Genomic DNA, 20,695 nt, shown 5'->3' on the forward strand with positions numbered 1-20,695 from the left:
TTGGGAGGAGTGTTTTGGGCACAAATTGTGGGGTCACTGCACTGATGTGCCAGCCAGGGGCTGCAGAGGTGACCCCTGGGGTAAACCATGTTCCTGTCACACCCCATCACATGCCAAAACATCAGCCCCACAAAGGAGCACGTGGTGAACTTGCTCAGATGTCTTTAAGGAAGAAAAACAAGGATTTGGGGTGGGCTGAGTAACCCAGGGTGGAAACAGGGAGGTCAAGACTGCTGTGCTTGGCTTAGAAGGGAGGGCAGGTAATGAATTTAATCAACTGTTTGTGTAATTGTTTAGGTTTTCTTTTTCTCTCAACCCTTGTATCAATGATTAGGAGTTTGTGTTGATGGGCAAAATAGTCAATAATTCCCCAAATGAAAACTTTTGCCCATGACAGAAGAGGTGAAAACTACAAGGAAAAAGGAGAAATGTGATGCACTGATCTGTAGAAATGTATTTTGACATAGAGACAGCCATGGCTGAGTGTTCTGTCCTTGTAGGAAGGCCTGCAAATGAAATCAAACCAGGCATGTAAGAAGAGGTGTAAGAAGTGATGTTTGGTCCAAAAAACCAAAAGAATTTGAAATCTGCTTGGAATTGAACTTTTCTGCACCGTGTGGAGCTCTTTGGTGCACAGAACAGACCTGGTTGCATAGGAAAAGATCCACACAGGAAGGGAAAATAAATACAGCCAGCAGTCCTCCCAGAGGAATCCCATCTCCTGCATGTGCAGGGTGCAGGAAGGGCTGGAGCTGCACTCTGGGTCAGCTGGGAGAAACTCGAGGTGCATTTTCCAGCACAGCATGGGAACTGTGCCTGGAGCTGAGCAGGAGCACCAGGGAGAGCAGAGCAAACCCAGAGCAGGAAATCCTCAAAGTCCCACACATTTACCCATGGCTCCACCACAGCCATCCCAGCTGGGTCAAGGCTGCCGGAGAATCCATTTTTTTTAATTTCTCTGGATTTAGCAGCTCACCACTCCATGCTCCCCCTCTCCTCTCCCCATCTCTCCCACACTTTGACCTCACACCATGAAACTGTCAGAGTGAGGAAACAGTTTGAGCTGAAACATTCATTCCACATTACGTGATTCTAGATTAAAGGCAGGAAGCATTTAACCCTTTGAGAGCCTTTTCCCTCATCCTGGGGTGCCTTGGCTTTCAAACTCCTTGCAAACCATGAGAGGGTGATGAGCATTGATTTAAAATGTCTGTTCTTGTCTTACCAGTGGCACTTCTCAGAAGCCACAGCACTGGGATTCAGGCACTTTGCAAACTGAACATATTCTCTCAGTTCTACTCAAGATTTTTGATTCTTTCAGTGCTAAGATGTATTTGCAGTCTGGGGAAAATGTGCATTTCCAAATGTATGAAGGGATGAACCTCTGGCTCCATGTGTTTCACTTCATTCCATGGTTTGAGGTTCAGAAGTGCAAGTGGCTAAAATTAAAGCTACAAAAATAGATAAAATGAGGACTTTCAGTGTTTAGCACTCAGGACTTAGAAACAAAACTTCTTGCTTTCTTTAAATCTTCCTAATAAATAACTCCCACAGAACAGCACTCACATATAAAATGTGTCATTTCACAGACCTGACACAAATATGTATTCTGGGCTTTAAGAGCTGCTCTTTTGGCAGATCAGGCCTCTCCTGAGAGCCAGCTCCTGCTCTCCAGCACAGACTGATGAGCACTTGTCAGAAGTATTTGGTATCTGGTGCTAACTCTCAGTTTCTGCACTTCATAGGTGGTCTTGGCAGATAACAGGGTGCAGGAGAATGGCAACTCCAGCCCTCCATTCCCAGTGTTTGCCCTGGGAACAGCAGCACCATGGCAGCCCCTCAGGAGCAGAAGTGACTTTGACATGGGCCTGATGGAACCACGTGGGCTGCAAGGTGATGAGGATGTGGAGTTTAAACAGATGTGGATGGGAAACACTAATGGGAAACACTAATGGCTCTCCCAGGCCTGGATTCTGGGTTTCCTTCTCAGCAAAGTTCACAGAAACACCATTTTGGTTCAGCCTCAGAGAGCTGAGAGTTCCCAGTAATCCTTTTTTGAGCATTTGGGAGGTTCCTACAGATGTTGACCTCTGGCACCACTCCCAGGTGGAGGGATTGGAGCACAGACTGTCAGGGCAGCATTGTCACCATCACTTCCTCTATATCCAGCCTTTCCCAGAGGTTATGGAAAATCAAAGGCAGATGGGAGAGTAATTTAAAGATTGGATTCCTCCTTTATTCCCTGACCCCGCTGCTCTTTACTGACAGTCTCAGAACTGCTGGGGTGTGCCTTGTTCTGCTGGGTAAAGAATGGAGAGTCTTGTTCATTCAAAACCCAGAGGCATGGAGTGGTTTGGGTTGGAAAGGGCCTTAAATCCCATCCAGTTCCTCCCCCTGCCATGAGCAGGGACAGCTCCCACTGTCCCAGGCTGCTCCAAGCCCTGTCCAGGCCTTGGGCACTGCCAGGGATCCAGGGGCAGCCACAGCAAATCTGGGCAAACATCTTTGCTGACAGAGCACGAATTTGAGTTCAGGTCCCCAACAAATGCAAAGCTATGACCTTTATCAAAACCAGGGAATCAAGAGATTAGGCTGTTACATTATTAATTTGATATTCCAAATCAGCTTTTTCATGATGGCATAGGGAAATATTGGGTTTTGAAGTGAAATACAATGCAGAACAGCAAAGAGTGGTGGCCTCTGCAAGCATCTGGAAACCTGGATCACAATCAAAAGTGAAATAATTCAGCTGTCTCTGTGAGAGTTCAAAGACAGCCTCAGAAAAAACCCAACCTCTGCTTATCTGGTGAGCTTTCTAACCAGCAGAGAAGGTACAGAGTGTCTCCAGATTCAGCAAAAACCCCCCTAATGTCTTTTCCAAATGACCAGTTACTGATTGTGAGTGTTCTGCATTACTGCCCAGAGAGAAGAAAAATATTCTTAGGAACAGTCTCCACAATCATCCCTCATAACAGCACAGACATGAATAGTTTCACCCATCATCCTTGGAAAATGTGCAGCTTCCCCCTGACCTGCTGGAGGGGATGGAAGTGTCTGTGTGATGAGATGCAGAGGCTCTGTCTTGAAACCCTTTTGGATAAGAGGGAAAATGTAAAAAATGTATCTTCTAAAGAAGAGAGGATTGGTGTGACAGCTCCTGAATGAATTGGATCCCAGGGTTTACAGTCTATCAGCTCAGCTCTCTGCTTCATATTTGGTGTTTTTCCATCTGTAGGAAAAAGTATTATCATTTAGGATGAACTTTGTCCACTTCATGAAAGATAAAATTATTGCACCAGCTACAGATGAAGGGAGATGAGAAGTGGGTGTGCTGCATCATTTTCCATGCTCCTGTTTATTCCAAAATCTTCAATAATGGGCTAAAATCTGACAGAGCAGAAAACCACCAGCTGTTCTGAGCTCCTTTTTCACTTGCACAGCTGCTTAGAGAGGAGAATCTGTCTGATTAAACCAAAGGGATTTCAGAGGAGAGCAGCAAAATTTAAGAACTAAACAGGTTCAAGTAAGCAATGACTGTGCAACATTAATAAGCTCAACATTTTAAGTACAAAACAAGGAGAGGAAATATTGGGCTAAGCCAGTGAGAGCTCTTGGGGAGAAGTGGCAGGAATTCAAAGCACAGAGTTGTAGCTGTGCTTCAGAATGCTTTAGGTAAATAAGGTCAAAAGACTAAGTAGACACTCTTCTTTTGTTATAAACTGTGTTTGGAGTTCAAATATTTGGAAATAAATTTTAAACTGGCCAGCAAAAGTGTGTTTCTAAGCCAAAGGAAGAAGAATTGCAGAAGTTTTTGCTTGCTAAGTTAAATGAGAACAAAGGCATGAATGAGAGGGCCAAGGAGGGCAGAGCCAGTGAGAAGTTATCAAAGGGAGAGTCTTGCTTTGTCTCCATTAGTGATAGATTGGATCATCTTCTCTACCCCATTGTCCCTGCTTTTGAGCTTTTCATGTGAAGCTGGAGATCTATTTTAACTTTAATTCTGTGGTTTTCCTGTGTGAGCCCCAGAGGAGACAGGCACAGCTCAGCAGAGCTCTGAGAATCCATGGACATAAAATATTAGCAAGTATTTCATTGTGTTCTGCTGCCTCAGGGCCGTGTGCTGGCTCTGCAAACACAGCACTGGGATTTTGACCCCAAATCTACTTAGCCAGTGGGCAGAGGGGAATCCAGCAGTAACAATCAGCCTTGGAAAACAATTAGACAACTGTTCTCTGGTACAGAGCAAGTTTCTTTTGATAGCTTAGAAAATTATTCCTTCTTCTTCATTTGTGCACCTGACACAAATCATGGGAGCAGCCAGGTGCCCTGGATACAAATATTTCTGTCTGAGCTGTTCTCTGAAATCAGGATCTGAATTTTCTGGTTTTCTCCAGGTGTAAATGTGAGATCAAAACAACAGAGTTTTGAAGGAATGCAGAAGGAAGATGTGAGTTCAGATGTAAATATTTCAGCCATCCCTATTCCAATGGGGGCAATTCCTTGATTTCTCCTTGGTGATTCTCTCCTGTGGATGATGCTCAAGTCTGTGACAGGTATCTGTGACCTATGGGCAGAGTTATTCAGATCAAGAGATCTGGCCAAGATCATCAAGCAAGTCACAGGAAGAGCTGAAAATAGAGCCTGATTTTCCCTTTTCCCAGATCACACTCCATTTCCATGGGGAACCACTGGACATGTGTGAGAAATGCAGCTGACAGGAACACAGAAATAACCATTAAGAATATTTTCAGTGAGTCCCAAGCCTGTCTTGGTGTTGCTGTAATTGTGAGGTGCCAGCCTGTCTCTGAGACTTTGCTCAGTCCTCAACACAGCTGAAATTTAAGAGATTTTCCCAACTTTTAATTACATTCCTGTGCAATACAACTCACTGTGCTTTGTGCATACCTTGAGGGAGGGGTACAGTCTGAGAGTTGTTGTAGAGTTGGGAATTGATTACAAAGGACACAGGGTTGGAGTTCCTCTCAAGTACTTGCTCAGCTGTGTAACCTTGGGGCAAATCACTCAACTGCTTTGTGCCCAAGTAAACCCAGCTGTAAAACCATCTTGAAAACCAGATGGTGCTTAAAGATTTAAAAATGCTCAGGAGAATGATGAGGGATGAGGAAAAAAAATTAAAAGAAGGAATTCTGCAGCTCACTGCTGTTGGTATTGATTCCAGTGGAGTTAATCTGAGCTAAATCAATAGAACTGAACTGAGAATTGTCTTTGGTATCCAAAAATCACCCCACGCTCTCAACTTCTTGTTTTTCCCTCTTCCCTCCTGACTTCATTGCAGTACATTCTCTCTAGAGGGTTAATTTTAAACCTTCAGTAGAATACATGTTTTCCCCTGGCAGCCTGAAGTTTCTAATTCAGGATCAGGTTCTACATGACTAAACTTTGATCTCCTACAGGATTATTTTTAGGCACTTAATTCTATAACATTCTTTTCTCCCTGCTTTTCGTGCTGCCATCCAGCCTTGCCTCTGGGGCACAGTGAGGTGTCCTGGGGCTCAACTGCTGCACCCCCAAAAAAATAAAATACTGAGCTTTATTGCCTTCTGTAGATGGTTAGTCCTGGCTTAAAACCAGTATTTGTACTCCTGGTCAACGAACAAAGGAAATATTAAAGTTTTGTAGCAGAATAAATGTTTGCCACATGTTAGTACCTAAGAGAAGACTTAAATGTTTTAATATTTTTTTGCTTTAGCAAAAATGGAGATGTTTTTATTCCCCACAGGAATGTGGGAATACTTATTTGCATAAGGAATATTTCCAAAGCCATTTTATTCACTACTCAGGGAAGACCTTGCATGTTTTTATTAAACACTAACAAAACTAAAACATTGACAGGTTTGAATTTTGGTGACATTTCTTCCCAAATCAGAAAAGATTTGAGCTGAAGGAAGTTTCAAACAAATCTACCAAGCTGGAGCACAAATTCAGACCAATGTCAGCAAATTGTCATTAGCAAATCTAGCCCTTGTTATACAGTACTTGAGTGGCAAAATTGTTAATTGCTTTTCAAAATTGGTGATCACTTTTCCAATACAAAAATACTTCAGTTTCTGTGTGTCTTGCATACGGCTCTATTTCTTGTTATTGAATCTTTAGACTCAATATTTGAGCCATTGAATCTCTAGATTCAATATTTGAGTTATTGAATCTTCACATTCAATATTTGAGCTATTGAATTTTTACATTCAATATTTGAGCTGTGTTATTATTAATTTAAAACAATGAAATTCCAAAGTGCCTGGGATGATTAATGACACTGCTCAAACATTAAATTGTTAATCAAGCATAAGCCAAAGTAAAAATTCCCTGATATAATTTGAGTCCCTTTATGGATGATCCAACTTTTCCCCTCCTACTACCACTTGAAACTGAATTTAAAACCAGGTGCAGGGCATTTGTGGCAATGGAAGACTCTTAAATGAATCAGAACACAAGACATGCTCAGATGAGCAGCTGTGGAGAACAATAAATAAAACAGAAAGTGAGCTGGAGATAAGGCAAATCCAGGTGATAAAATCATGGCTAGAGCTGTCTAATATAGGGAATTGAAAAATACAATTTTAAAGCCCTGAGCTGTACAAATACTCATCAGGCTCTATTTGCATTTTTGCTGCTCCTAATGAGGAAAAGGTTGATTTAGCTCAGTCTTGCCAGATGAAACTGCAGCTGGGAGTGTTTCTCCATATCCATCAAACTCGGGTTTCCCTCCAGTGTCCCTGAGTATAAATCACTGAGCTTGACTTCATTTCATGGTCCTTGAATTCTTCATCTGCTCTGTTTGAAGAGGAGGTTGGTGCATCATGGATTTGACATGGTCCAAGCCCTTGGCTCCCCACTCTCACTGAGAACAGAGTGCTGGGAACTCTGTGGTGTTTTATTGTTTCCAGAAATCACTTGATGGGATACAGCCCAAATCCTTGGACGTGCTGAGGCACAAGCAGACTCTGCTGCTGGGATGTGTCCTGACAGGCTGGGATGCTCTGGGAGCTGTTCAGGGTTTAACTCAAACAACAAAATAATGAATTCCCCAAGCCAAGCATTTCAGGCATCATAAAACCTTTTCTTCTTAAAACCCCCCACCCGACCTAATGATGTAAATATGTTTTGTGTGAAGGCTTTGTTTCTTTAAAAGCATTTTGAATTTGAAGTCTAACTTAAAAAAAATAAGACTTTTAGGTGACCTCCATGCTCTTGATCAGTGTCAGGTTTTAAACCACTCTGATCTATTTTTCCTTTTTGCCATTTAAAAAACCTTCAGAAAAATGAGAAGTGACATGTAGAAACTGACTACAAAATGCTGCCACAAGTTTGTATTATGCCCAAATAATCACTTTCAGAGGCAGTCGCTGTACTTTTAAACAAAAATAATCTGAAAAAATAGTGATTTTTTAAAAAAAATCTCCCTTTAAAGAGACACTGTAAGACTTAAGTTTGCATATGAAAAAATCTCTCCCCACTGCTCAGAACTCTTTCTTTCAATTAATACTTTTCACTGTTTATGCTCTTCATTTAAATGAATTAATTCATTTATTTTCCAGTCTTGCAAAGAAACAGATCTGGTCCATTCTCTTGCTCAGTACAGCTCCCATCACTCTCCTCATGTCCTGCTGTAGTCACTGCCTGTGTTTGGGAACACAACCATTCCCAAAGGAAGTCATATCTCTTAAAAGTAGGATTTCATTAACAAAACCCTCTTTCAAAAAAAAAGAAAAAGATAAAAAAAAGGGAAATAATTTGGGACAATCTCGTTTTTTAAACCACAGTTTCGAAATCCCTGCCCCGGAGAGCAAATTCTGTGAGTTCCTTTGCTGAATGAGCAGGGGCTTTTGGAGAAAGATGTGAAAGAGTCTCTCACCCAACCTGGAGTCTCTCACAACCTGTAAGTGAATTGATGCCCCTTTTTCCCAGCCTGCTGCCTTTTTACCCAGAGCTCCGAAACACGAATCCTGAGCGACCGCATCAGAGCGTGGTGGCGGATTTGCCTTTGGAAGTCAGAGCCTGCTTCAAGCGCCTCTTCAAGTCCTGCATGTTGGGCGACTTGGGCCTGACGAGGTGCAGCCCTCTCCTCTTCTCCCCGTTGCAGCTGCTGCTGCTCCTGCTCAGCTCCTGGCACAGCTGCTGGAAGGCCTCGTGCACGCCCTCGCCGTGCTCCCGCGCCGACACCTCGCTGTACGTCCCGCCCAGCTCCGAGGCCAGCTGCAGCCCCTCCTTGGAGGAGACCTGCCTGGCCCTCAGCAGGTCCCCCTTGTTGGCCACGAGCAGCAGGGGGATGTTGGCGTTGGGGTGGATCCTGCGGATGTGCTGGTGCAGCGGCCGCAGCAGGCGGAAGCTCTCGTAGTCCGTGATGGAATAGACGAACACGAAGCCGTCGGCCCAGTAGATGGAGCGGTTTATCTGCTCCTGGCAGCAGATGCTGTCCGTGTCATCCTGCAAAACAACGGGATTCGTGTGTCAGGGAACAGCCCCAGACGGAGCTGGCTCTGAGCACTGCTCTGTTTGTTCATGTACTCCCAAAAACCTCGCTGGGTGCACCGGCGAAATTCCCAGTGTTGGAATCTCCTGGAGCAAAGGAGATTCAGGAGGGGCTTGGTTACTCCCTACAGCTCCCTGAAAGGAGCCAAGTGTGGGCCAGGCTTTGCTCCCACAGGACAAGAGAAAACAGCCTCAAGCTGCACCAGGGAAGGTTTAGATTGGATATTGGGAGTTTCTCCACAGAAAGGGTGGTCATGTTTGTTCATGTACAGCCAAGTGTGGGCCAGGCTCTGTTGCCTGTAACAGGACAAGAGGAAAGAGCCTCAAGCTGCACCAGGAGAGGTTGAGGTTGGATATCAGGAGGTTTAGATTGGACATTGGGAGGTTTAGGTTGGATATTGAGAGGTTTAGATTGGATATCAGGAGGTTTAGATTGGACATTGGGAGGTTTAGGTTGGATATCAGGAGGTTTAGGTTGGATATCAAGAGGTTTAGGTTGTACATTGGAAGGTTTACGTTGGTATCAGGAGGTTTAAGTTGGATATCAGGAGGTTTAGGTTGGATATCAGGAGGTTTAGGTTGGATATTGGGAGGTTGAGGTTGGATATCAGGAGGTTTAAGTTGGATATAGGGAGGTTTAGGTTGGATATCAGGAGGTTTAGGTTGGATATCAGGAGGTTGGGGTTGGATATCAGGGAGGTTTAGGTTGGATATCAGGAGTTGAGGTTGGATATCAGGGGGAGGTTGAGGTTGGATATCAGGAGGTTGAGGTTGGTATCAGGAGGTTGAGGTTGGATATCAGGAGGTTGGGGTTGGATATCAGGAGGTTGGGGTTGGATATCAGGAGGTTTAGGTTGGATATCAGGAGGTTGAGGTTGGATATCAGGGAGGTTTAGGTTGGATATCAGGAGTTTCTCCAAGGAAATGGTGCTCAGGCTTTGGAAGGACCTTCCCAGGCAGGTTTGGAGTCCCCATCCCTGGAGGTGTTCAAGCAATGACTGGTTGTGGCACTTAGTGCAAGGTGGGGATCAGTCAGCCCTGAGGTCTTTTCCAACCTCCCTGATTCCATCATTCTCTGATCCCACACTGCAGGAAAACAGTAATGTGGAGTAGGAGGGGGTCAGAGCAAATTGGTTGAAGAGAAAAGTCAAAATACTGCTTTAAAAAGTTATTTCTGAATTCTCTTGTACCCAACCAGTCAGAAACTCACACCCTTATTGTGGATAAAACTGTGATGGGCACAATAAGAGCATTACAAATCCATCAGGTTTGTCACACCATGACAGGTGAACAGTTGTCCCCCAGGGTGACTTTTAGGGCTTTTTCCAATTCTTTATTCAATGTCTCCATGGACAGAGACTCCCACTAACTATTTTTGGTGAAGCCTGCCAGGTCTTCCTGCCTTGCAGGTCCCCAGATAGTCAAAGTTATTTGGAAAAAAAAGCAATTTTTTACCAAGAACCAATGACTGGAACTGAAAATCAGGTGAAATCTCATTGGTAATTTGTGGAGCAGTGATGAGTTTATGTAATTTTTTTCTGGTCACACATTTCTTGTGTCTATCACCACTCCTATTTAGAACCCCAACAACCACCAGCTCTGGGAATACAAAGCTGAATAGAGCACAGTGGGTTTAAAAGCTTTTTTTTATATCAACAAGCATAATCTGTGTACAGCTCTTCATGAAGCTGGTAGAAAATACGTATTTTAAGGGAGTTCAACATCATAAATACAGAGCTCAAATTTTTATTTTTGTTGCTGAATTTTACCCAGGAAATTTTCATCAACTTCAGTAAGACTAACAAAACACACTCCATTATCTATTAATCTATAGAATACATATCTGCCATTTACATTAATTCTAAGAGAATTTAGTGCTCAGCACTCTCCCCAAACAGATCAGATTTATTTAGACCTAAATATGAATTATAAAGCCTGACTTCAGAGAGCAGAGGTGGAAAAGAACAAGTAAAATTGACCAGCTTTCTTCTGGTAGATCAGACAGTAAAAGAACTACAGACAAGCTCTTCTGTGAGTAGGAAGCAGAATTTCTAAAGGGTCAGATTGTAAATTAGGATTACAACTTTCCTCAGGAGTTCAACCAGCCAAGACCCCTTTGTAAATATTCCATTATTGCCCACAGAGGCACTGGCAACACCTTGAGGTTCTTTGCCCTTGCCAGCTCACAGCTAAATCCTGTGAGCAGTGGAATTGGTTATCAGATGCTCTTATCACTCCAAAAGAGAATGGTGAGAAGGGATCCTCCCCAGCAGCCTGGCTGGAAAGGTTAATGAGGGTGGGAAGAAAGGCAATTTGCACTCTTGGGGTCTGGGCTATAGCCAGGCTGGGGATAATTAGCCACTCTCCATGTCCTGGAAGCCTCTTTTCACCAGCAAAACCCTTTCATGGCAGCAACAAAAAAATAAAAAATAAAAAAAAATAAAAGAAACTAATTGCACTGGCAAGCTTTGAAAATGGATTTGGAGAAGGTGCTCATTCAGAGAGCCCTAACAGCAGAAATTCTCCCTCACTCCAGTAGGCCCACCCAGTAGGGAGATGGATGGATGGATGGATGGATAATCCCAAGAGGAATGCTTTATTCAGGAAATCAAAGGCTAATGGGCTACTTTTAAAATGGAAATCTCTGCTCCAGAATGGATTTTAAAACACACAGGCCTTTGCAGTGTGTAGGTCAAGCAGCAATGGATCACCCAACAAAACCTGCTTCTGTTTCTCTCTGACACTTCCCCACTTGAATCCTGAGGGTTTCCACATGATTTCCTCCTGGAACACTGTGCTCAGCCTGCAGAGTGCAGGAAACTCTCTTCCTTAAGGATTTTAATTAAAAATCCAACATTTTCTCAGTCTTAACCTGTTCTGTCACAGTCCCTTCAGTTATTGCAGATACATCATTTGAAGCAAACACACACAGGGTGAGATAAAGGTGTCTGTGGGAGATCTTGGAACAGCACAAACCTTGGACTGGGACAAAGAAAATGAAACTCCTTCCTAACTAATTGAAAATAATTTCTGACTAAGCAACCTCAGCTGTTTGCTTGATTAATTTTGTGCAGCTCTGGAGTCGCTGGACTTAATTAAGGGCATTATTAATTTAAACAGGAAAATAGCATTTATGTGGTCTGAAAACAGGAGCTAGATTCTCCATGGCACAGAAGAGAGAGGGGATTCCCTTTGTCAAGTGTTTATCAGCAATCCCAGTGGTGCCCAATCTCCCCCCACTGCCTCTCTCTGCAGGACAAGCTGGCAAAGCCCTTTGTGCTGCTAAATCCCACTTGAATATTTGGAGAGCTTCCACTGCAGCTTTTTGTTTGCTTCTGAGTGTCCAGAGCAAATGAGACAGCATAAATCCTGCTTGGAAAAATATTTCTAGAAAGAGGTTCCTGGTAGAATATTAAATCTAGAATATAATAGAATAATCAAATCATTAAGATTGGAAAAGGTCTTTAATATCATGATAGAATTATAAAATCATTAAGACTGGAAAAGGTCTTTAATATCATATTATAGAATCATTAAGGCTGGAAAAGGTCTTTAACATCATCAAGTCAAACTGTCCAGAACACTGTTAGAAAAAGGAGTCTGATAAATGCTAATACCTTAAAATAAAGGAATTAATGACATTTAAAAGCAGAGTAAGGAAAGCAGGGCAAAGCACCACAGCTGGAAATGACAACTGCAGTGAAGCCTGGCCCCTTGGAAAGAAGCACTTCTCTAAGTCTGGGAGATTTTGGTGTGGAGGAAGGTCCAGGCTGAGCCAGCTGGGCCTCTGGGCAGGTGAGTTTTGGGCCATGCAGGGACAGAAACCTTGACAGAAAATAAAACAATCAGGCTGTTGGCAGGAGGGAACCAGATTGTGATTTTACTGCTGTTTAGTAATGTGTTGGAAATAAAACTGCTTTTAATTTTGACTTGCTCCTGAAGGAGCCTGATTTAACACCTTCAAGTGCTCATTTTGGTGGAGTTTCAGGTACCTTGATTAGTCTTGGGTTTGAGCCCAGGTATTTTCCTGCTGCTAAGCAGAGTTAAACACAGATGGAAGTGCTGGCAACAAACACAAGGCAGGAGTGTTTTGAAAAGCACAGAGCAGTGGTTTTACCTCCAGTGAGACAAAGGGAGTATCCTGCACCTGCAGAGAGATCTGCTCCCCATCTATGGTGAACTTCCTGGAATACAAAGCACCTGGGGGAGAAGGAAGAGCATCAGTCAGGGGCTGTAGCAGGGAACCAAAATTAGAGAGGAAAGGTAAAAGGGGAGTGTTGAAATTCAGAGTTTTGAGGTTTAGGATGTGGAGCTGCCTGTAGAAAAGTGAGTGGCCCTGGGGTGTTTGCTGTGTGGAGACCTGTCCTGAGTGAACAGCCAGCCTGGGGGCTGGGAAGGATTGAGTCACTTCCTCAAAGCAGGCACATAAATCCCACTCAGGTTTCCAGCCCATATTGTTAACTTTAAATGTAAGTGCAGTTCACTTTGTATAATCACAAATGAAGACATCCAGGTGTGGTTGGTGAAAGGTGTGAATGTTTCCTGCTGCATTTTTCTGAATGCCTTTCAAAAAGAAAAGTGCTCTCATTTTGGACACAGAGTGAGTGACTTATACAAATCCCCCAGGTGCTCTTTGGGGTTTGTGTGATTTTAGCAGAATTTGGTTGAAATCCCCAAAAATTGGGCACTTTAAACCTGACTTTGGTTAATCTGGAGGACACATATTCACAGCCAAGTGCCAGTTCTACCCACCTAGTCCTCTCCTATTCCAGGCTTGAACTTTATTTTGTTACTGCAGCCGAGTTAAATGACAATGAAAATTTAAGTCTTGATCTTATGAACTCTCTGTGGTTGTGACAAGGACAGTTTCTGGGGTTGATGTCAGCATCATTTTTCTTTAGAACTGACACAAGTCACATGGGGCTGTGAAGAAATGCTAATCCACAGCTGCTGTGTGCAGCCCTTCTGTCTTGCCCCAATACAATTGTCACTGCTGCCTCCAGAACAATGTCAAACGTGGAGAAATCCACCCACTGGAGAGTAAGGAATTCAGATCAACAGGGAGCCCAGCTAGTGACAGCAATGCCCTCACTTCTGAAAATCTGCTTTGTTTCAAGGAAACAAGTGATTTTATTCCAGTGGAAAAGAGTCTGAGCTCATAGAGCATTTTCAGCACAAGGAAATTTAGCACTGAATCCCACATTTCATATTGTGGTTTAATACTGTGAGGAGATCCAGCCCTGGTGGGATTTAGTTTGTATTTTAAATCAGACCTGATTTAAAGCTGTAAAGATGGAAACACTGAAGCCCTGAATCAAGAGCAGACATCCCCTGGCTCCCATTCCACGATGCCCTGCAGAACAAAGAGCAGGTGCTGCCAGGCACTGCCCTGCTCTGCCTGGTGGTGCCTGGCACGAGGAGAAGCAGGGCTGGGTGACCCCAAGGGCACTGCCACCTGTTCCTTCTTGCTGGAATATTCATTTCTCCTGCAGCACAGCCATGGGACTGAGAGCTTAATGGGAAAAGCATGTGGCTCTGGCAGCAATCACTGCACAGCTCCCAGGGCTCACTTGATGTACAACCTCCCAGAGAAGAGGTGACACAAGAGAAGGAGCAAAAGTGCAGCCAGCCATTGGGGTTACTCGGGGTCAGTGAGGGGGAGATGGAAGGAGGAGCTTTCAGATTGCATTTCCTCAGATCAAAGGTGTCTTGTGCTGCTCCCTCCCCATCCTCAGCTCAGCAAGCATCTCCAAAGTGAAGCATTTTCTGAACTTTGAATTTCCACCTTCACCCCAAAGCTGTGAGGTGGCCAATTGTGGGATGTGCAGCAGGGGTGAGCATGGGGTACATGGATCCATCCTACAACACTGGCCAAATCAGTCAGAGTTTTCCTGAAACAACTCACATGAACACACCATCTGGATTGAACAAGAAAGGAATGGTTGCTTGGCTTGTCTCATGGAGAGAAGGCTTCAATTTCAAAATCTCACTGGTTATAACAGCCCCTGAAATAAAGGGAATGCACAGAAAAAGTTCTGAGCTGCCTTTCCCACCCCTCAGAATTCCTCTGCCTTCCCTGGGGTTGCAGGGGGAGCAGCACTGGGTTTCCATGGTTTAGTTGATGTGCAGCTTGTTCCTTGAGCCTGTGTTTCACTATAGGTATGTCCCCAAGCAAAGCTTTTACTCTGATCCTTTTCCATCAACTTGGGGGGGAAAAACCAGCTGAAAGGATCATAAATAATGAGCCTTTGATTTATTGCTTTCATAGCTCGAGGCTATTAACTGAAAATATGCACCTTATGGACATCTAACACCACTTGGCTTCCCTGTAACGTGCACCAGCCACAAAACAGAGGGAATTTCATTCCCAGCTCTCTGCAGTGCTGCTGGGGAGAGCAGAACTCACCCGTGTTGGCTTCATAGTCCCCAATAAATCTCTTTGTGAGGAAGCGAACAACCAGGGCTGCAAAACAATGACAAAAAGATGGGTCCTTAATGAGAGCCCAGCTCCTCAACCCATCCTCCTGCAGGCAGCATCTCACACAAACCCAGCTCCAAACCCATCCTCCTGCAGGCAGGAGTCACACAAACCCAGCTCCAAACCCATCCTCCTGCAGGCAGGAGTCACACAAACCCAGCTCAAAACCCATCCTCCTGCAGGCAGGAGTCACACAAACCCAGCTCCACACCCATCCTCCTGCAGGCATGAGTGTCACACAAAACCAGCTCCAAATCCATCCTCCTGCAGGCAGCAACTCACACAAACCCAGCTCCAAACCCATCCTCCTGCAGGCAGGAGTCACACAAACCCAGCTCCACACCCATCCTCCTGCAGGCAGGAGTGTCACACAAACCCAGCTCCTAAACCCATCCTCCTGCAGGCAGCATCTCACACAAACCCAGCTCCAAATCCATCCTCCTGCAGGCAGGATGTCACACAAACCCAGCTCCAAACCCATCCTGCAGGCAGGAGTGTCACACAAACCCAGCTCCAAACCCATCCTCCTGCAGGCAGGAGTGTCACACAAACCCAGCTCCAAACCCATCCTCCTGCAGGCAGCAGTCTCACACAAAACCCAGTTAATCTCTGGATTGCTCCCATGTTATTCTGCAATTGCTGCTCTCCACTCTCAGCACTCACAAAGATCTGGATGCCTAACACAGTTTTTCACAGCTTGTGTTGGAAATGAGCCCTCAAATTCAGGGTGGAGGCTCAGCTCCCTGTGATTGCAGGTAAAACAATCTGTTCTTTGCTCTGCAATAATTTAGGAAAAGGGTGACAAGCCAGTAGACTGCAGCTAATCTAAATTTCAGCATTTTATGTCATGCAAGAAGTGAGGCTGGTGGATGGAACGGTTCTTCCCAGCCTTAAAACCCCTCACAAAGCCCATTAGTGATATCTAATCACAGCCAGCAAACAAACTGCATGTGCTCTGCACCCCTGGGTCATGCTGGAGCACCCTGGACCTTCTTATCCACCTTAACCTGAGCAGCTTTCTTAAACTCTTTAATGAGAACATTTTCTTTTTTCTGCATAAAATATTTAAATCCCATCGTAGCAACAGTAACTTATATTCCTGTGGTGCTTTGATCTCAGTAGACTCCTAGTAACTTGCAAAACCACTTAATTAAGAGTTAAATAAAATGTCTTATTCTGCAAGCAACATTATTTTATAATAGATTTCATTTCAAGCAATTATTTTTCTCACAGTGGTACTGGGTCATCCTTTAGACGAAATTGCCTGTGCAGTTTCAACAGACTATTTTAAAAGTCTTCAACAAACTATTTAAAAACAATATGAAGATGTGGCTGCTTCAAAGCCAAAACAAGCAAACATTTTGCTGAATCCTGTGGAACCACAGATGAAATAAATCAATCTGCTTTTAATACTTCCTGAAATCATCCAGATATTCAAATGCACCAACGCTCCCTTTACCCTCTTTTCTTCCCCTCTCCTTTGGAGAATAACAAAGGCACATCTTGTATTCTGTGATTTGTCTGCAGAGCAGAAAACACTTACAGCAAGGGGATAAAAGCCACCTTTTGGGGGGTGGAAATTCAGCCACAGTTCAGTAATTTGCACAAGAGCAAGAAGAAGCATTGGTGAGTACAAAACCGATGCACCTACAACAAATCTCCTCGCAAATTCTCCTGTGCCTTTCCTTTACAAAAACAAAAACGAAATAGCAAAGCTGTGACAGATGTCCCAGTTTTGGGCGTGTCGGGGCAGCTCTGCGAGGAGGAGCAGGGCACACACCTGGGACTTACCTGTCTTGCCCACGCCGCTGCCTCCCAGCACCACCAGCTTGATGATTTTGTTGGGCGCGCAGTCCAAGGCAGGATACTCCGGGATGGGCAGCAGCAGGAAGCTGGTGGGGAACTGAGACATGGTGCGCTCAGGGATGAGCAGCATGCCCGAGGGGACGGCTGCCGGAGCCGGGCTGGGGCCGGGGAGCAGCAGCGCGGCTCTGCCCTCCGCCTCTCCTCGCCGGGAGAAGCCCTCTCATCCCAAGGAAGCTTTTCCCGAGGAATGCAGCCGATCCCTGCGCTCAGACAGAGCCCTTGGAGAGCCGAGGGAACTTTTTGATCGGCCCCCGTGAAAACTGACTCCGGCATCCCGCAGCCAATCACGAGGGGACCGGGACATTCCTGCAGCATCCAGCGCTGCTCGCCCCTCGCTGCTGCCCTTGCCTGGCTGCTCCAACCCGCATTTTGGGGCTTTTCAGCCGTCACGGGAGCGCTTCCAGCGCCGTACAGCCCTAATTCTGCTTTGAATAATCCGGTTCTGCCTGTCCAGTCCCCTTGCCTTTTCAGCTTCACGCTCTGTTGTTCTCCCTGCTCCTCGGGATAACAAACACATTTCCATCCCCCCACCAGAGCTTTAGGGCAGCTGTGGGATATTCCAAAATCCTCCGGGATGCATTTGATCCGCTGCTTTGTGCTGTGACTGCTAAAGGGAAGAGCTGGGGTGGGACACTGCAGGCTCCACAAACACGGGATTTAGGGCTGCTGACAGATTCGGGGTCTTTTCAGAGGGGATGAAGAGAGAATGGCTTCTCTAGGAACACTGAGCGGGGTTTTAGGGCAGCTGGCAGGGTCTGTGGGATGACAGGCTGGAACTGAGCACTGGCTACAATCAGCTCTCAGTTCTCGGGGATAACAGAGAGGGAAGAACACTGGGGAGGGAGTGACCCAGATAAAGCAGGACTGCAAATAATATGAAACAGATGTAAATTAAACTAGAAAAAAAAAATGTAAGTGGAGCATTAATCTTCGGAAAAACTTCTCGGAAGGGAGCAGAGGCAAGGCTGGGATGGGAATGGGGAGCAAGGTAACCCCCCACAGCTCACACAGACCTGGGGTGCAGTTTTCTTCATGCAGAAGTTGGGTTTGGCTCATTCCGGAGAGGCTGCAGCCCCCCGAAATCCTCTGTGTGCCCAGCTGCTCTCAGGGCTCTGCCCTGACCCACAGCACATACCCGAGCCTCCCCAGCAGGTCTCAGGATCACTGCCCCTTCCCAAAGCATCCATCCCAAATTCCACAGCAGGACGGGCTGAGTGTGACCTGCCCCGAGGGAAACCCAGATTGGGGCACAGCAGTGAAACCAGAATCCCAAAGTTTATGGACATGTCGCTTTTCCAAGGTTCTGTTTCCCCCCTAAAACCTCCTTGTGCAGCAGAATTTGTGCAGTGATGCTCTGCAAACTCCTTTGACCATCCTGGCAGCTGATGAAGAGGAGGAAAAAATGTCTGGAGGCTGATGCAGCTCATGGAACTGGGAGAGAGCTGCTGGATCCTGTGTCTTCTGGGACATGGCTCCTGTGGGAATGGTTTGAAAATCTTCCAGATTTTTGCAAAACCCCAAACAATGAAAAAAAAAAAAAAATTTTCCAGGAAATTTCGTTACTGGGGTGCTTTAATCCCCCACAAGTTTTGTAAGAAAGGGCAAAATGACAAGAGGAACAGGAAAAAAAGGTCAAAATCTTGTGGTCAATTAATAGGGCAGCACTTTGAAATGTGTTATTGAGCTGGACAGTGATAAATTTGGGATTAGTTAGCAGCAGTAAGTCACTGTCTGCCTGTCAGAGTGCTGGAACCTTTGTTACCATTTGCTATTAAAAGCATATGTTAGTGAGTAATATAAAAACATTTATCACAATAGTCCTCCTCCAAAACCAAACAGACACAGATCTGTCAGCTCCTAGGTGGCCACAAGAGCTCCAGCCCAGAAAAAAAAAGCCAGATAAATTCAGAAAGGCCATGAAAAATATTCTATATGAGCAAAGGCATTCCTAGAAGAAAACTCTGCTGGCTTGCTCCAAGAGGGAGGCACATTCAAAAGCAGTTTCAGGCTGCATGTTGGAAGCAGAGCAGTGGAGTTTGAGTTCCTTTGCTAACATGGTTCAATATGAATTTCTTCTGCACCAGCCCAGGCTTCTTGTGCTTCTCCCCAAAGCAGGAATCTCTGTGCAGGGAGAAATAAAAGTACAAATTAGTACAAATAAAAAAAGCACTGCGTTCCCCCAAAGTTTTCAATCTGCTCTCAAGCTCCCCCCTCCTCTTCACTTTCAAGCTTTAATTCTGAAAGGATTCAAGTGAAATACAGAATCAAACCCAGAGGTTTCCAAACATGGACTTTATCTGATTTTCTAGATTGCCAGAGCAGCTTTTTCATGGAGTGAAGCCACGAGGAAGGACTCACACTCTGTGAGATTGTACAACCCTTGGCATGGGGGATAACAATTGTTTTTAAAGCAGATATTCATTGTTTGTGCACAATGGACTTATATTTAGCTAAGAAACCCATGTTTTAAATTCAAATTCCCTTGGAAAAACAATAGCTTAAATTAGAGGGGGAATGTTTGCAAAACTGAGAGTGACTTTGGGAACATTTGGATGTTCTGGAGGTTTTGCTTTACCAACCCTTGGGTTGCTCATGCAAAGATCTGTGCCTTTGGGCAGATTGTTATTTCCACACCAAATTTTTTAGATTTATTTACTGGTCTATGTTGCTTTTGGCTCTGTTTGTTAGAAGATTTTCTATTTATATTGTTGTTGGCCCTCCTACACATCTTCAGAGATGAAGCTTGCTAAAAATAAAAATATTTGCCATGACCACAGTGCCTGTCACAGGACAATGTCAGGGTGCTTTAAAACTGCTTGTAATTATTCCTCATGCACTGTACAAAAGGAATAAGAGATGAGCAGAGCCAGAGAGACCTTGCTAAGATCCCAGATTGTTGGGAAAATGTTTCTCCTTCTGGCTAACTCAGTCAGAAATTATTTTTCCTCCAGAAGTAGATTTGTAACCATTACATCTGCCTCTGGTACAACCTTCCATAGGATATATTGATGTTAGGAGGGCTTGGAAGGAGGAACAAGGCTTTTTTCAGAGCAGAAATGGGAAATGTGGCTGTGGGGAAATGCCAGGGGCTGTGGCAGATGCTGGGACAAAACCCGTGGCTGGTGGCTCGTGCAGAGACCCCTGAATTGATTTCACTCAACAAGAATTGATCCCTGCAGCTCTCTCTGCCTCTCTTTATTGCAAACTGGAGCCCCAAAGGTCACTTCTCACACTGCACTCTACAAAAATTGTCTTTGAACCACCTTTCTGCTCCCAGTGACTGAAGAACTCAAAGCTGGGAGAGGCAAAAGAGGAGGAGATGAGAGAGGAGCAGAAAAGAGTGTGGTGTGCTCGAGGAGCCAGCACAGACTGTGTGCTCAGAACTCCACCTTGCTGAGTTTAAATGAATTTAAATTAATTTAAATGAATTAAATGAAGTGCTCCAGCAGTGACCTCTGAAGACATTTGGGGACAAGACCACGATTTTAACCCCATAATTCTGCTCAGCACCAAGTTGTTCTGATCCTGAGGCCAAAGGGCAAGGAAATGTCCTCAGATGCTGCTGCAACAGCTGTGATAAATCATTTTTGATTCTATTTTGGGATGCAAGAGAGATGAACATTTAAACACATACTTCATTCTGGTCAAACACTGCGCAGATTCCACAACTTCTGCATTTCCTGTCCCTAATTTTAAAGCACTGCCATTCATGGCAGCCCTGCAAGGAGCACGTGGCCCTTTTCACTTTTGGGATATTTTGTAAGGTTGGGGTTTTTTGTGCTCCTGAAGCCTGTCCCTGGGGAGCCTGCAGCAGATGACGTGGGAAGTCCAACATGTGCACGAGAACATCGCTGCAGGAGA

General features: G+C 44.8%; 1 protein-coding gene and 1 long non-coding RNA gene across 4 annotated transcripts in view; one reads left to right on the forward strand and one right to left on the reverse strand.

Moving 5' to 3' along the window:
- The window catches only part of LOC130253292 (uncharacterized), a 33,901-nt gene extending 26,036 nt beyond the window's left edge, over positions 1-7,865 (forward strand). The window contains exons 8-9 of the long non-coding RNA XR_008840537.1: positions 4,395-4,553; positions 7,782-7,865. This is a non-coding gene — a long non-coding RNA (uncharacterized LOC130253292). The remainder of the gene's footprint in view (positions 1-4,394; positions 4,554-7,781) is intronic.
- LOC130253290 (ras-like protein family member 11A-like) lies at positions 5,806-17,724 on the reverse strand. 3 transcript variants are annotated; one of them, XM_056491768.1, is made up of 4 exons: positions 16,760-17,719; positions 14,897-14,953; positions 12,608-12,690; positions 5,806-8,445 (listed from the first exon to the last, which is right to left on the reverse strand). In XM_056491768.1, the coding sequence occupies exons 1-4, from the start codon at positions 16,902-16,904 to the stop codon at positions 7,978-7,980; spliced, it is 753 nt and encodes a 250-aa protein (XP_056347743.1). In that variant the 5' UTR covers positions 16,905-17,719; the 3' UTR covers positions 5,806-7,977. The 3 variants fall into 3 exon arrangements, with proteins under 3 accessions (XP_056347743.1, XP_056347741.1, XP_056347742.1); XM_056491766.1 differs by lacking the exon at positions 12,608-12,690 and having other exon boundaries at positions 16,760-17,724; XM_056491767.1 differs by lacking the exons at positions 14,897-14,953; positions 16,760-17,719 and having other exon boundaries at positions 12,608-13,239.
- Between the last annotated feature and the right edge of the window lie 2,971 nt (positions 17,725-20,695).

The sequence above is a fragment of the Oenanthe melanoleuca genome, chromosome 4A (assembly GCF_029582105.1).
Source record: "Oenanthe melanoleuca isolate GR-GAL-2019-014 chromosome 4A, OMel1.0, whole genome shotgun sequence".
NCBI classification, from domain to species: Eukaryota; Metazoa; Chordata; class Aves; order Passeriformes; family Muscicapidae; genus Oenanthe; species Oenanthe melanoleuca.

Coding starts and splice junctions, on each gene's coding strand:
- LOC130253290 (XM_056491766.1), bottom strand. CDS start 17,149: ATGCTGCAGGAATGTCCCGGTCCCCTCGTGATTGGCTGCGGGATGCCG. Junction 14,954..16,759: donor CAGCGGCGTGGGCAAGACAG/GTAAGTCCCAGG, acceptor ATTGTTTTGCAG/CCCTGGTTGTTCGCTTCCTC. Junction 8,446..14,896: donor GGACTATGAAGCCAACACGG/GTGAGTTCTGCT, acceptor GTTGTTTTGCAG/GATGACACGGACAGCATCTG.